At 37.4% G+C, this 16,744-nt stretch overlaps 1 protein-coding gene and 1 long non-coding RNA gene across 3 annotated transcripts in view; both read left to right on the forward strand.

The window, feature by feature from the left end:
* Nucleotides 1–13,864, forward strand: part of LOC124168847 (retinoid-inducible serine carboxypeptidase-like) — a 38,422-nt gene extending 24,558 nt beyond the window's left edge. For both annotated transcript variants that reach the window (XM_046547196.1, XM_046547197.1), the window contains exons 9-12: nt 718–894; nt 6,926–7,003; nt 11,648–11,802; nt 13,414–13,864. In XM_046547196.1, coding sequence (XP_046403152.1) covers nt 718–894; nt 6,926–7,003; nt 11,648–11,802; nt 13,414–13,476 — 473 coding nt within the window. In that variant the 3' untranslated portion in view covers nt 13,477–13,864. The remainder of the gene's footprint in view (nt 1–717; nt 895–6,925; nt 7,004–11,647; nt 11,803–13,413) is intronic.
* A 495-nt stretch (nt 13,865–14,359) lies between these two features.
* On the forward strand, nt 14,360–16,130 carry LOC124169286. The gene is made up of 4 exons (XR_006867076.1): nt 14,360–14,593; nt 14,727–15,313; nt 15,429–15,821; nt 15,903–16,130. It is a non-coding gene; the product is annotated as an uncharacterized LOC124169286 (long non-coding RNA).
* Nucleotides 16,131–16,744: the final 614 nt, after the last annotated feature.

Genomic DNA, 16,744 nt, shown 5'->3' on the forward strand with positions numbered 1-16,744 from the left:
TCACATCAGTCAGTACATCCTTATTGACTTCCTCTCTTACATTCTTTGGTCTTATTATAGATGATACATAGTCTGCCTCTGGACCAAACCTTGCACAAATATTAAAGCTGGTGTTTTTGGGTTAATTTTGCTATATAAATCTTGTTTAAAAATTATCTATTTATTAAATTTGCATTAAAAGTCTAGTTTATTCTAAAATTTAGAATAACAGTTAAGAGCTCTCCTTTTATAATTCTATAAGCAATCTACTATGCATGGCTGCTAAGTACGTTGTTCCAAGGAAATATCTTTTCTTCAAAAGCTCTTTATGCTTAAATTTTGTTTATTAACTTTTTAATATTTGTACAATGCTTGTCTACAGACAATTTGATCATCTATAAAATTCTTTAACTTATTCTTAACTTTGTGGTATTCCATAATAAGGTTTCTTGGTTATTTAACTTTTACATGTACCACAATTATTTTTTCATATAGCAACCTGGTTTTTGATGAGTAATCATCATAATCAGGCATAAATTATTATGTTAATTATTAACTAATATTTTCTGTATAAAAGTAGTGGTGTAAATAAAAGTTAACTCACCAAGAAATGTCATCATCTTTGGCACGTACATCTAGAATAAGACCTCAGAAAACACAAACTTACCAAATTACATATGCAGTTTTTGAATTCACTCGGAATATCCTATTTTTATTGATGATTATCATTCACTACAGGAGCCTTGTATCAACGGCATGTGGCAGATGTTGAAGATGAAGCATTATCGAAATTAATGAATGGACCTGTTAGGGAGAACTTGAGGGTGATTCCAGACAATGTAACGTGGGGCTCGCAGAGTAAAGCTGTTTTTGATGCCCTTACAGATGATTTCATGAGACCTGCTACTAATATAGGTAATGATAATTATTATTATAATAGATTTATTGGTGCCAATAGATATACAATACATTTATAGGGCCCGTCAAGAATACAAAAATGAAATATTATATTGTATACATATACAATCACACTGAGAGATTCACAATCAATTGAAAATTCAAATGAAAATGACAAAGGTTAGGGGAGGGAGGGCCACAATAAGACAAAATTCACTTTATCATTTTTCATATTTTTCTAATTGATATAATGTGATACTCTCTTGTCAGCTGATAACTTCACTATTTTCTGCACGATGTCAGGCCACAATGAGGCATGGTAATTAACATTAGAATAATACATTTTAGTAGCTATTTATTGTAAATTTTACTTATAAAAGAAATTAAAGGTAACAGCAAACTCATAAAAGGAATGGAAAAACCTTCACCCATCAGTGAAGGTTTTGGCTAAATCATTATATCAAAAAGTATTATCATTGAAACATCTAAGATAAGAGGAAAATAAAAATAACCTTCATTTCAAATATATTATTTTCTTCATATTTTTGAAGCCAGCCTTGATGTTATTTGGAGTCATAGCTTTTTTGTAAGCAATTCCAACACAATTAGCAACTTGATAAATCGTTATTGGTTTGCCTGGGTGGTGTAGATGTCACCTTTAACCCCTCAACGCCGTCATGCGTACCCAGTACGCGCCCTTTAAATTTCGTATGCCGCCGTCATGCGTACCCAGTACGCCTCCTGACCTACTGTATATAATATTTTTTCTACGCGAGATATTGCATGTTAAATTAAAACTAATTACTCTATCATTTGAAGAAATGTTTTTCCTCTCCAATAAAATATTCATAACGGCTTTATACCTTCAAGATGTTTTTAAAATGCTTCGATAAAATTCCGTTTTAAACCAGCGCGTTGACGACTGCGGTCCAAAAACTCAACGCCTTCCTTCGACTGTTCTATCATGAAAAAATCCGCCTATTCTGCTTGAGAGACGTCAAGAAGGGTCAGCTACTTTAGCTTGAGATATGGTATCTTCTAAGCTGAATGCCTTCTCTCCGTCTTCTCCTTGTTTGTCGTCACCTCGAGCCCCAAGTGTTTTTGGCCCGCCTCGTTAGTCCTTAGCGTTCTAGGCGAAGGGGCCATATGCTTTGCTCTGCATTTATTTTTTTTATATTTTTTTCTGGACAGTAATCAACGAAGATAAGATTCCATCTAAACAGTCAGCATATACCAGGGCCCCTTCGAGATATTTTCTCGTCTCTTGAGGGAGCTTCTAAACCACGAGCTTCAGTCCACTAGAGTCATTCATACTGTGTGGTGTTCTTTCAGGCAGTGTGTTGAAATTCTCATCAAGTGTACTTCCTGTGAGTGGTATTTTTTTATAATTGAGGATCCTACGAAATGGGAATAGTATTGAAAGGCAGAATAGAGACTCGGAAGTCTGTTTGTGTGTTAGGTTATAGTAAATTCATTGGTGGGGTGAATTTCAAAGAACCTGTTATTGCATTCGTAACTAATGGAAAGAAAACGCCATTACAAGTGGTGTATGAAGTTATTTAGGAGACTATTGAATGCGGAAATCCTAAATTCATATGTTGATCATAGGAAAAACACGTATAAAAATTTGACTTATCATTTCGCGTGCCATTGGTCGAGGTAATATTTTTGAAATATCCAACGTCATACGAACTGTTTGGACATGGCCTTCCCTCATTACACAATTTAGTACCAAGACTCAAAGAAATACATTTCCTAAAGACAATTCCTCAGCTGGGAAGAAATCAAAGTCTCAAAGGAGGTGTGCAGTTTGCGCCTCATATGGGAAATGAAGAGACTGCGTGTAGTGGTGTGAAAAATGTGCAGTGGGATTATGTTTGGATTGCTTCAAATCATGTCACACAAAGCAGATTTTCTAAGGTAAATCATTTGATTATCCACATATTGACGTTTGAAACATTAGCACGTGTTTACCTGAATGAAATGATACGGTAATAATGGAACAAAGTCAGAGAAGTGGGCGGAGTGGTAAATTTTTAAGCAGGCGAAACGGGTAATCCTATCGAAAATATCCGATCTGTTATGGCATTTTCAACCCCAAATAACTAAATTACATCATGTAATTGCATTTTTTTAATGCAGGGAATGATAGAGATTTCGCAGCTTATTCGAAACCAAACTAAAATCTTTCGAAATTGAAAATTTATTCATTAGTTCATAAAAGGAGATACGTAAAACAATAAATATTTTTTCAAATCGCTCGAAAAATTATGATATTGTAGCACATTATATCACGCAAGTTTGCTAAAATTTTCAATGATACTGATTGTATATTATGAAAGATATAAATTATTGAATGATACTATGCCAAAAAGGCGAAGTCATTTAAATCTCATCCGGCCGCTGAGATGGGATTTAATTAAATGACCGCCGCGCTTGAGGGGTTAAGAAGCAAATCAATTTTTGCAAATTTCCATGTGGGTAAAGATTAGTTACTTACAACTTCAATAGATCTTGTCTACACTAAGAATTTTTTCAAGTTTGGCTAAGTTTTTTTATATTTTATTTATTAGATTTTAAATTTAAGTTTAAATACAGAACAATTCCACAGGCCGCATTGAGACACCTGAAATCTGTCTCATTGTGGCCCAAACCAATGTTTCTCATTGTGGCCCAATGTGCAGCCTTTGACTGTTTCCATATTACAACTTGTTTCAAGAGTGATAAAGTTAATTTAAATACATTGAAATGTGACATTTGAAACACTCATTAATGCTTTACTATGAAAAATCAAAATACGTATTGTGACGACTCGAGCAGGGGATAGTCACGGAGTCGGGCATCGCGTCCTGCGATGTGTGCATGCGTGAGTGTGAGTGAGTCAGGTGTGTGGTGGCTGGTGTGTTGGCCCCAGTTAACTAGGACCAACTAGTGACCCACTTATTTCCGGCCTCAGTGGAATCACCCTCCCTCCCCGCAAACCATTCCACCGTTCCAGCCTCAACAGAAAACTGTAAGAAAGTCGCAGTCAGCGACTCTTATATCATCTGTTTAAGGTCAGACGACCGTTCCCCTAATCAGAAGCGAGAAATTGTATTCTCCCAGACCTTAGTGCAACGCGTCCTCTCAAATAACTTTAAGAAGTGCTCAGAAAGGCCAAGTTCAAAAACTTTATCCAAGGATGCAAGTTGATAGTGGCTCATATAATTCACATTTGACATTTTTGTTGTAACACATACTATTTTGGAGGGGGGAAAGCATCACGTTTTCATCATCGTCATTTTCTTTTTTGTTGCGAAGTGTGATAATTTCAATCATATCATTCTCATCAGGGTATTATTCTTTTTTTTTTTTTTTTTTTTGTGAAGAGTGTAACAATTCATGAAGGGTAAAATATATCTGGCATGTTTAAGAGTGATTGATAGTTTCTTTGACTTCAATATTCCTTTGCTCGAGACGATCGTGATTATATCCCTCCAAACCACGTATGTGATGTCGTGTTCCGTCACAGTATCTTAACTGAGTGGCAATTGACAATGAAAAACAGCAATATTTTAACTTTTGCACTATGAAAACAATGAAAGTACAGCATATTCCTGATTATCCGGGCTAATGATGGGGAGAGGCGGCACGAATAATCCAAACTTTTACTTAAATTTCTTGTAATTTTCATCATATATGTAAATCAATGAATCTATTATTATCTATGCACATTTTATGTTATTTTAGATTGCTTCCCAGAATCATTAGCAGCTTTCTTTTCCTGACTGCGATCTTTTTAGTGGCAATAGCATGATTGCATTCGCATTCTTACTGCTCCGTGTAATACCTGGTTTCAGGAAACTGTGCATCCGTGGTTGTGGGATCACGGATTCAGAAATGTGGTTTGCACGAATACTTCAAAACCACTGCGCAACGTCAGAAACTACACTTTCAGGTACCATGCTGCATATTCGCTTCTTGCATAAGTTGTCCAGGATACAGATTTGTGATCACCGAGCAAAATAGCGCATGGTGATGCTTGGAAAACAGGAACACGGTACTCCCTTAAAGATAACCGGCTCGGGATCACCCAATCGCTCAGCAGTGGTTTGCTGATCAGAAATCAGGGCTTAAGTCAAACTATCTACACAAGCAAGTGCCTGACACATGCTATCTCTACCTCCATTTCCCTCGCTGCCTTCACTTCTGCTATTCCTTCTCTCTCCAGCTTGACCTAACTAGTCACGTCATAAACATTACCATAGAAGCAACTTCTAAAATTACTGAAGAGATTTTATTTCCTCCTCCCTCCCGCTGATCGTTGTCTGCAATGCTATATCAATATCAGATGGTCAAGTGAACTTGGAACATTCCTTGTCAGTAGTAAATAAAATAATTCCATTTTATGAAGGGGTTTCTCATGGAAATAATAGACCTGGTGTAGTCATACATTCATTACATTGCAAATATCCTGCACTTTTGTGTCCGATTTTATTTTTTTACATAAATTGTGGAAAACATAGGAGTGTGAACTCGCGCATGGATAATCCGCAACGCAGATAAGTCGTACCCGAATAATCGGGAGTCTGCTGTACATCAATCTGCAATAGAGTGATGGCAGCCTTACACAAAGTGGAAGCATGGTTAATAATGGTGTGTAATAATGTTAATAATGGTAACCATGGTTTTATGCTATTCCCAAAAGATAACTGCCAGCCCTCAGTGGCGGAGGGGTAATGTCCTCGCCTGCCAAACAAGAGCTCGTCAATTTGAGTCCCGCCAGGGTAGGTTTGCCCTGTCCAGGGCATAGTTATTTTTGTATGTTTATTTGTTAAATTTGTTGAATACCCCAATGAAAAATGGCCAATTTGAGCTGTATTTGGTGGTTTGAGAATAAAATAAAATAATAGCACGTGTCACACAACTTCAAAGCTAAATATGCTCACGGCCTCAAAGTGGCCCATGTCGCATTGTAGCCCACTCTTCCCTATATGTGGCAGCAACATTCAAGAATTGAAATATTTGTCAATAGAATATAAAATATTGTCTAAAAGGTACATCTTTAATTTGATGCTGAACTTTCCTGTTACCTTTTCATCATTCAATGAAGTTTGTAGTTTAATATAAACCCTGCAACTCATGATACCTGGGCCGGTATTAAAAATACAAAGGTAATGTTGTTTCACAGCATAATTATCTCTGTTACTCGTAACGTAATCCTAGATATCAAGATTCTTGACAAGTGTCAATTTGGATTCATCATTTCTTATGTACATAGATTATTAACAGGCACAATAAGTATATATACAAGGTAAAGGAAGGCTTCATAATAAAAAATAAAATTGCAACAGCTATCTCGTTTTCTGGCTTTGCAGATCATTTTACTGCCCATATTTGCAATTTAAATAGACATACAGCCTTTGGTAAGAGATCCCAGGCTAATATGCTTTTGCTGGTCTCGCTGGCAGTGGGGTAAAGTCCTGTCTGCTAAACTGAAGGTCGTAGATCCAAGTCCCACCGGGGTAGGTTTTTCCTACCCCAGGGCATGGTTGTGTGTGATAGTCATCGTTATACTTTATTTACCCCAATATAAGAGGCCTTAAATGTGCTGTTTTCGGGGCGATTAGGATAAATAAAAAAAAGAAAAAGAAAATAAAAATATCTTAGCCTGCTATAAATATGCACATTATAAATTGTGATAGATGTTGGTAATGCAACTTTACCTACTTTGACTACTCCTGTGAATATTTTTGATGTTCTCTGGTTTTAAAGTAGGTCTCAATCATGAATAAGTTGCCTCATATTTTGTGAATTGATATTTTTATTTATACTATCCAGTGATTGGAAATAATTTTCTTTGTGCTTATTATTTTACCAGAAAAAGAATTTAAGTCTTGCAATTTGTTCTCTATAACACTTAAGTATGGGTTAGACACATAAAATTCCCTTGAAATTTTGCTTCTCTAATTTCTGCTTAGCCATTAAAATATCGACTGATGTGAAGCCCCATCTTTATGTTAAATCCCAATGCAGTGGCATATTGTAATTATAATCTTTTCCTTTACAGTGGAAACTTTGTTGAATTCTACCAAGCTCTCAGTCACAGTCTACTCTGGACAACTTGATCTTGTTGTAGCCACACCAGGTAATATGCTCTGCAATATTAAGCAATTCTCTCTTAAGCTCTCATGATGTTTTAAGTAAGGATCTGAGTCAATTTTACATTTTGACAGTTTTGATTCGGGTTTGGATTCTGGTATTTGTTTTTGGTTCAAGGCCTTAGTCAATCATTTAATTTTGTGGTTTAATTTCTTAAAAAGCAATAAACCATTTTCCTTAAGTTATTTTGTAAACTGTCAGAAAATGTACATCACTGTATCTCAAAGGTATCATACCATAATATTTCTCTATTTTTCATTTAAAAAAATAGATTTCTGTCCCAATTCTTTCGATTCCGAATCTTTTTTTCTTCAGTTCCTATTCTGGTTTGAGGCAAAGTCCAGGTAATTAATGGTTGCATTGGTAATTAGCTCATTGGTGTAGGGTCTTTTTGAATTTATTTTTCTACTTTGGATTTACTGTTTAACAGATGAACTAGCATGTAGAATGAAAAAATAGGAATCGAACTTATAACCTACAGCTCATCAGCTAGGTATACTAACCACAGTGTCAGATGAAGAGGGTAGGTGTAGGTACCTATTTAAACTATAATTCTATAAAAAAACTTAGATGCTTTGTGAATGAAAAAAACTGAATTCATTCTAGGTCCACACAATGACATTGATGAATTTTAATTGTTGTTTGGTTAACCTAATGAATAAATTATTGATATTAGAGTTTTATTTCCGGAATTTTAATATTCTACGTTTCTATTCATGTGACAACATGTTTCTTTCTAATGACCGTGGTTTTGCCATCATTTCATTAATGTGAATGATTTTCAAATTATGGTCGTATGATGCAATTTCTACTCATTCTATAGAAGCGCGAAGAATGGAAAAATTATTCTTATACATAAATCCCTTAATGAATACGATAAAACGATGAAATGATAACATCATCTAGGGAAGTGCTGAAAGTTGGGTCTCTATTTTATCATTAGCCTGGATGTTTGCCGGCCTGGCCTTAAGAGACCCATAAGGAAACGCCAACCTGCTTACCTCTTCTCCTAACGTCCTTCCTTATTTTTTCCTTTCACCTTATCTCAGTGACTTACCATGTGCTGGCTGGGTAGTAACTGGCCTAACCAGCAAAAAATTTTTTACGAATTGCAATTGTAGTCACAGCGGCTATGAGTGTTTATTTTCAGTAAATGAAGCAAAGAAAGTTTTTCAGTGAGTAATGCTTCTTTGTAATTTCCCAGTAAAAGTACATAATGTTGCGCACACTAATTCATGGAAAATTTGTGAAACAATGTGACTTCAACTTCACGACGTGCTTCTCTAATAATGGGTGTGATTATGGCTTTTTCAAAGAAAAAATAATCCTAATGTAAGGGAAGGCCAGTTTACAGAAAAAATTAGCAATAACTTTAAATTGAGCACTTACTAAAAAATTGGCTTTGCTGTTTTGGGATGATTATGGGTTTATCTATGTAGCACACAAGGTGTTGAAAGTGAGTTGTTTTTTTTTTAGCTATTTTGAAGAATTTTCTTGAGTTTTCATATTTTTACATGTTACTTTTCATCCTGGGATGTCTTCTTCTATGATTCACAAATAGCGTTAACTAAACATGGATGAAAAGTGCAGGAAAAAATTCCTTCTCTAAGTTCCATGTTAATTTTCTCAATAATTAAAAATCAGCTCAACCTCATGCTGATTTTCATTGCTACTAGTGATGGGTCGGTTCGATTCCTCGATTCTTCGATTCCTCGATTCTCGGCCAAGAACCGGAATCGAAAACGAGTACTTGCCAAGGCGAAAAATCGATTCCGATTCCAGCAGTACTTCAAACAACAAAATATACGACCGCATTTCCAATAGTCATTTGAATTTTCGCGCCACGTAATCGTAATAACAAAACACATATCTTCTTGGGATGTGCGAGTACTCGAAAATTCAAGTCGATCGAGTAGTTGGTACTCGACTCGAGCGTTTCGAGTAGCATTACGGATGTCGAGTCGAGTAGTTAAGGTTACAGAGCTTTCGAGGCTAGTAGGTCCAGCAATCTGCCGACAGGAAGCGCTATCATGAAACTCATGTAGTAGTGCAGGTTTTAAAGCCGATAAGTCATTCTAATGCCTTGGCCTGGTAGTTTCAGCTTGCCGAATACACTATTGTTGTTGTCGACGTGGGCGCCGAATACCTTTATGCCAGCCGCGGCGGCCGATCGTCTTCCTACCCCGCGCACACTGGTCCGAAATCGGAAAAAGCTGGAATAAAGTCCAAAATGACCTTTTTGGGGATAGAGACTTGAAAATCACCGTAAATACTCATTAATCATTACCAAATATTGCTTTATATGCCATTTTACATAAATGCGAACCTTCTGTGAGATACAGAGGCCCAAACATGACCAATTTTTCAATGCCACACGAGATATCGTTTTCCCTCAAAAAATCTTTCAATTTATCCAAGTGGTTTTGCGTTGGTATGAGTTTTGTGGAATAAAAAACGCAATATTCCTTTGATCTGGTGCTTTGCCTATACTTTCAATGACTTTTGAAGATTTTGGCTCTCATCTGTCTGGTTTTACAACGCAAAATGGCCGACCCGTTTTTCACGTGAAATTTGACGTTAAGTAGACATTATCTTTCGTTTACGAAAAATATAACTCGGAAAATTTGAATCGCAATATAAAGTAGAGATTTCTAAAGAGTACTAAGTAGAAATCTTGAAAAGAAAGTTTGCGACGAAGGAAATAAGAGCGATTTTTCAATCGCGCGTCAAGGCTGACCTACACGCCGCGGACCTCTGAGGCTCGGTAACTGAGGCCGATTTTTCAAGTTTTTTAAAACATTAGTCCTGAAAAATCGTCATTTAAAGCATGGATAATCGTCTTCATTGACTTAAAACACCAAATAGGATGTTAAAAAGGATTATGTATAGATCGACTAGACCATTTAGCGCGCATTACTCGAGTGAAAATACTAAGGATTGGATATTTTTCGGAACCATCCCGCGCGTAAGAAATATGCCTCGGGTATTGAAGTAAAGTGAAGAGATTAAGTCAGTATGCTTAAGAGAGAGAAAAATGAACAGTTTCCGTGAAAGGCAACAAGCGATACCCTTTTTCCCTTTCCACCCTCTCTGAGGTGAGTCGCGCGTTAGGGGGAGTTTTCACACCACAAGGCTCTTTTAGCCTTTTCTATTACTGCGTCCGTCCGATGTAATATTCATTTGTAGCGTTTAGTTTCTTTCTTGAACTTTAAAAAGCAAGAGATTTAAAGGTTGATTGAATGACGTGAGAAGTCTAGCATTTTTTTTGGCTCTACAAAACTAAAGTTTAGTTCAATAGTTGTTCGCTTCGTCCACTTGAATTCCATTAAGATTCAAGATCCAACAATTCGTTGATATAATTTTTAATAAAAATTCCAAAGTCTCCGAAATCTTGCAATTTTGGTGGGAAAGTACTTGCCTAATAACAAACATGTGTAGCAAAAGGCAATTTTCTGCAGGCAGTAATACTGTAACATGGAGACGTCAAAACCTGCTGGCTGAGCATGTAGAACAGTGGCGGATACAGATGGGGGGCGCAGGGGGCGCGCGCCCCCCCCCTTGCGGGTCCGCCTGTATTGCCGAACATTGCAAAACCACAATTGTAACTTTTTTATATCATAAGATGGCATTGTCTTTTACATGTTTATAATCACTTTAAATAAAATTTTCATATAGGTACTTTGTCTGTGACTTGATTATCTTTCATCACGATAAAAGTAAAGACAACTCAAGATATGTTGCGCCCCCCCCTTGAGTTTTTTCTGTATCCGCCACTGATGTAGAATAATTGGATTTTCTGCTTGAGAATTTGAAAGGGCCAAATATTACATGATTCATATACGTAGTATGTAATCTTTATTACAGCTATGAAAATTCCTGTACTCAGGGCTCTCCCTTGTAGTTTGGATATATATATATATATTGTCGACATATTATGAGTGCCAATATTCTAAAGTAATACCTATCATGTAACACCACTTTTCAGGTATGTTCTGTTTTGAAATTTAGCTATTATATTTTAATTGCATAGTAATGATATGAAAGATTCTTTTGTGAACTGACTCTTTCACAGAGTAATATTTTAAAAAGCAGTTTTCTTGTTTCCTGGAAGTGATATTTTTCTTGGAACCTATGGCATCAGAATCGATGGAATCGGTATCGGTAGAATCGGAATCGAAATGTCAGAATCGGAATCGGGATCGGAATCGATAAAATTTTGGAATCGACCCATCACTAATTGCTACATATTTTATTCTGTGAACTCAGCCATTGGATTATGGGTACTGAAATTTCACACTAATTTCACACACATGCTTCCTACGAATGATAAATTGTGTTAGCACAGGGATTCCTTTGGGATGGCACTACAAAAGATTAACAGAACAAGTCATTCAGTGAAGATATTTATTGTGATGCCATTACACATTGAGACGCGCCAACGCCCGCCCTTCAGACATAAGTACACATCACCGACTGACCACCTGCATATGGCTAAAGTGCCATAAGACGTCTTAATGACCATCTGGTCTCACGTCCTGTGAGCCGGTGACAAACTCAAGTGGCGCCACTTATAATTGCTAATTTTTTCTATAAAACAGGACTTGACTGTAAATGTTGTATTGTTTTTCAGGTACGCTGAAATGGGTGGAGAATCTTCGTTGGGCTGGTTCAAAAGGTTGGCTGGAAGCAAAAAGAATACCAATGGTTGTAAACGGTTTCACTCAGGGTTATTTTAAGAAGATGAAAAATTTCAGCTTCTTCTGGATCAATCGAGCTGGTCATATGGTAAGACATTTTAAAAAACATTACTGCTTTGCCCACCTGATTTTAGAGTTAGGTTTGATAGGAGCTGACTCAGTGTAAGTTGCGTGAGAATTCCAGAGAAAAAAAAAGAATTCACCGTGACTGGGATTCGAATCCAGATCCACCGATTTCCTGTCGAGTGCTTTAGCCAGTTAAGCTACTGAGCTGTCTTTCCATTTTTGGGCATTTGTGGACTATACTGGACAAGATGGTCTGGACTGCTGAGCAAATTGTGAGACTAGCGGTCCAAGTCGTGCACCCTGCGCCACAGCCGGAGAGCAAAGGAGTTACATATATTTAGGATTAAATGATTACCTCATACATATTAACCTATTCATTATTGTAGAATTAAGATATACATAACTGTATGTACTCTCGTGTCTGTTGTGGGTCCATGAAGGGAACGTCCAATTAATTTTAACCTAGGCTGTCCAACAGTAACTGCGTCCAACACATTTGCTTTCTACCCTTCAATTATCTCGTTGGTGTGCCCATATTTCACAGTTTGCCCTATACCCAACCTCAGGAATGTTAACCATCCTTGGGGGTGGTCTCTACCCTCTGCCTTTAGCTGCATCTTCCACACTAACCTCCCAAAGGCAAGAAACATGTCAACAGACCCATGTGCTGACCACCCTTACCTTTGTGCCCATTACGTTATCTGAATGCCTGGGCAAACACAATGAGGGCTGACTAGACAATCTGGGTGCTGTGGTGTACTCATATAACTTAATTTGAAAGACCAAAAAAATTGGTCTATTCATTATTTTCAAATTTGTTGTTGTGGAGTTAAAATTGTTGTATATGCCATAAAGTATGCTACATCCATATAGCCCACTGTTTGTTGCAAATTCCTCACTATTTCTGGAAGAGCTGAAGTGTTACATGGATGCTGCCGACAAAAAATGACTCAGAAGAAATTTTAGGAAACCCCAAGTTATCACCACCTGAAAAATACTGTTTATGTCTGAATATAGTCCCCCTTTTTTTCCAAAAATGCCCAAGGTAAAAGTTAAGGGGGGACAATATTCAAACGCATTTTTTTAACTTTTCCCGAAACTGAAGCCTCAAAATTAGGGGGGGGACTATATTCGGAGGAATATGGTATTTGAAATGATGTAAATTTTGATTTTTTTGTGCTGACCTCCAGTCCTTAGCCCAGCTTGCATGTAAGTGGAACATTTGTCAATTGGTAGGGGAAAGATTGATGCTTTGCTTTATATGTTCTTCATTTCTGTTCCCTGTGATATAAAAAAAAAAACATTAAAAATTTCATGAGACCGAAAAATTTACGTGAGACTCCTTAGGGGATTGGGCACTATTATATGGATGTAACCCAGGTGACATGCTTCTGGAAAAAAAATTTCTACATCTTGTGAACCTGCTGGAAACTAGAAATTTGATCTATCGTCACATAGGCCAAAAAAAGATACCGGGTGAACAATTTCCCTCTCAGAAAAGTTGTTTCTTATAAAATTGTCTATTTGAATTAAATGATTTAACGTAGAGATTAAACAGGTAGAGGTGTTTGACTGTGACTCAATTGGAGAGGTAGTGCTATAATTACTTTTCTTTGATCTGTTTCATTTGTAGGTCCCAAAGGATAATCCATCGGCTGCTCTTGCCCTGCTGAAGGCAGTGACCATGCTCAAATAATTTCTTCTTGATGTTGTGATTCCAAGTGCTTATAAGCTTTGGTATGCAGTATTGATGGCTTGAAAAAATTGGGTTTGAGGCCTATGATGATCTGATGAGTGCATAATGTTTATAGTACTTATGTGCTGTAAGTAGAGTCTGTCATTACTGATATGTATATGTCGATTATTTTATTTGGTTTTGTTTGCTTTTAACTAGTGCTGTGAATGATTTGTTAATAATTTATTAACTCACAGACAATGCTTACTACAATGCACAATCCTATTGGGTGATATTTTTAGAGCAAATGACATTCATTTAATTAGTCGATTCACTTAATAGGTTTTAAATTATTTACAAATATTTGTGATATGTATTTTGACAATAAATTTAATTTTTATATAGCTTACTTCTCTTGGTGTGTTATTTAGCTAATTGAATCATTCCTGGAGCACCAAAGTCTGTTCACTTTATCTTTGCGGGTGAGCTGGTGTGGCTTAAGCAAGTTGGGGTGAGAGGAGGGAAATTTTCTCTACATGTGACTTTCCCTCTGCCAATCAGCAGACAGTAGGCCAGGCCTAGCACTTCGTATTTTCAGTTGCTCTCAGACCTCCGTCGTTTCAACTTCGTGGATCAGCTAGCTGTGTTGCCAAATCTCGCACGTTCTCTTCGATTCTTCCACTTAAATTTAACTTATAACTTAGTGTTCCTTTTTCTTCCACTTCAATCCTTTTCCATCTCCTTTCCAGAAAAATTTTATTCACCTTTTGCATTCCCATCAGCACTGACTCCCTCATTCCACCTATTCCCTCTCAGTACTTTTCCGATCCCTTCCTTACCAAACCCTAACCCTTTTCCTCAACTCCGTGTTTACTTTTGGGTATTACAACATATATAATTTTGGATACCTCTGATTTAAAAGAGTAACATCCGAGCGTGTTTATTGAAGGCGCTATTGAGAAGAAAGTCAACATGCTGCTTCGCAGTAGCGTGAAGAACATTGTGTTTAATGTTCTTCGTTATTTTCAACAGGAAAAGGAATTTGGACAACCAATACTTTCTCTCGAGAAAGTCCAGGAAAGAGCTGTGGAAGCCTGTGGGCTGCCCCTGAGAAGAATCCAGGCCTTCGCTCATTAAGGTAATGATCTCACTTCCAATCTTACATTTCTTCGTATATATTGTCTATAATACAATCTAATTTTATAACCTAAATTTTCTTTCATTAAGGCAAAAATGGTAGATTTAAATTAATCTTTATTTAACCTTTTCAGGCAGGAATACCTCTCTCGAAAGTGGAGGATCTCCGACATTTAAATCCTCTTAGAAAGAGAGGAAGTCAAGGAGAAAGACAGTTACAGAGTTTGATGAATTCCAAAAAACTGTTTTGCGGAGGAGTATCCTTGATTTTTATGACGAGGGGAAATTCCCAAAAATTACGGAGGTCCATAGGAAAATGAGGGAATCAGGTGAATTTGTCGGTGGCCGCACATCATTGTGGAAAGCTATGAGGGACATTGGCTTCCGTTATAAAAGAACAGTGGATGGGAGGAAATTCCTTATGGAGAGGGGAGACATTGTCTCAGCTAGAATTTCTTTCCTAAGAAAAATGGAAAACTTGCGGAGCAGTGGACTGAGGCCAATTTTTTACCTTGATGAAACTTGGGTGAATCAGAATCACTCCTTAGGAGCTTGATGGATAGGGCTGAAAGTTCCCATCGGGAAGGGATCAAGGCTGATATTGTCATGTGGGATCGGCGGAAACAGGCTTCCTCAATGAATGCAAGCTGGTATTCCGGAGTCAAGGCTAAAAAAATATGGATTACCATTCTGATATGAATGCGATCATCTTTACGAAATGGTAAGTCTAAAACTAATTAATTAATTTCACACTTATAAAAAAATTATACACACTTCTTGTTGATTTTTAAGCAAAGTTGATGTTAACTTCGTGCTTCTTTCAAACTCATTCACAGGTTCCAAAACTTTTTAAGTGTCTTGGAGCAGCGAGAAATAAAAAATTCTGTCATTGTGATGGACAATGCCACCAGCTACCACTCTGTTGTGAGTGATAAGCTGCCCACGACCTCCACGAGGAAGTCTGATATTCAGGACTGGCTTATGAAAAAGAATATACCGCACACCTGTTGCCAGACTTGGGCAGAATTATTTGAATTGGTGCAAGCAGTGAAGGGGATGAAAGAATTTGAGCTGGATATCATGGCTGCAAATGCAGGACATACTGTTGTACGATTTCCCCCGTATCATTGCCAATATAATCCAATTGAAATGGTGTGGGCCCAAGTAAAAAGACAGCTGAAAGGAATACCACATTCAAGATGAAATACCTTGAAGACATTTCTTATCAGGTTGGTATCGCCAAAACTGGGGAGATTGGCTAACATTCTTGGTTGGATTGAATAAGTGATGTGCGAACTTTAATTTTGCAGGTCATCGATGAAGTGACGCAGGATGCATGGGCTGCATGTGTCCGTCACGCAAAACAGCTGCAAGATGAAGATTTGAATAAAGAAACTGCTAAGGACGCTATTATGGAGCCGATCATTATACGGCTCACGGAAAGCGACTCCAGAAATGAAGACACTGACGGGAGGGAAGATGAGGAGGTTGATTTGTTAGCCACACTACTCTAACAATAAGTTACAAAATAAATAATTTAAAAAAATACCCGTCATGTTACTTTTTTCCATTCTTTTTGCACCGTCATCATCACGAATTCCCTTGCACTCCCAGTTTATCAGAATGTTACGCCTATATATGCCTTTCACCAGCGGTCTCGCATTTAGCGGACAATATCCTGGCTTCTGAGATGGGATTATCCTCAATCCCCTCTAAATGATTAGGTATGCATTGTTTCGCTGCCGGGCCCAAAATATCTGTGGCCACGCACACCTTTTCAGTGAGACACTAGGGCGGCTATGTACATTTGGCAACGTTGAGGTCGCTCCTACTCTCTCTCTCGGTACTACCCCTTCCCCTTCAGTGAGGCCCTCCGAGTGTCCGGGATCTCACGAAAACTCAGCCGCAGAGATAAAGTGAACAGATAATAGGCTGAGGTAACTGCAACCCTTCCTCCATTGGCAGCTGCAATCCTGAAATGTGTCAGCGTTCAAATACTTTTTCCGTAATGAATGTTCTGAATAAGCATTGGTTGCAAATTCAAGATATTCAGGCTTAGAAGTCTATCTCCATGTCTTTAGTGTGAATAATAATGGAATTGTACCTGAAATGGAAAATGATACCTCAAACGATATTTAGGATTTTTAAAAGC

Source organism: Ischnura elegans, chromosome 12 (assembly GCF_921293095.1).
Source record: "Ischnura elegans chromosome 12, ioIscEleg1.1, whole genome shotgun sequence".
Taxonomy (NCBI): domain Eukaryota; kingdom Metazoa; phylum Arthropoda; class Insecta; order Odonata; family Coenagrionidae; genus Ischnura; species Ischnura elegans.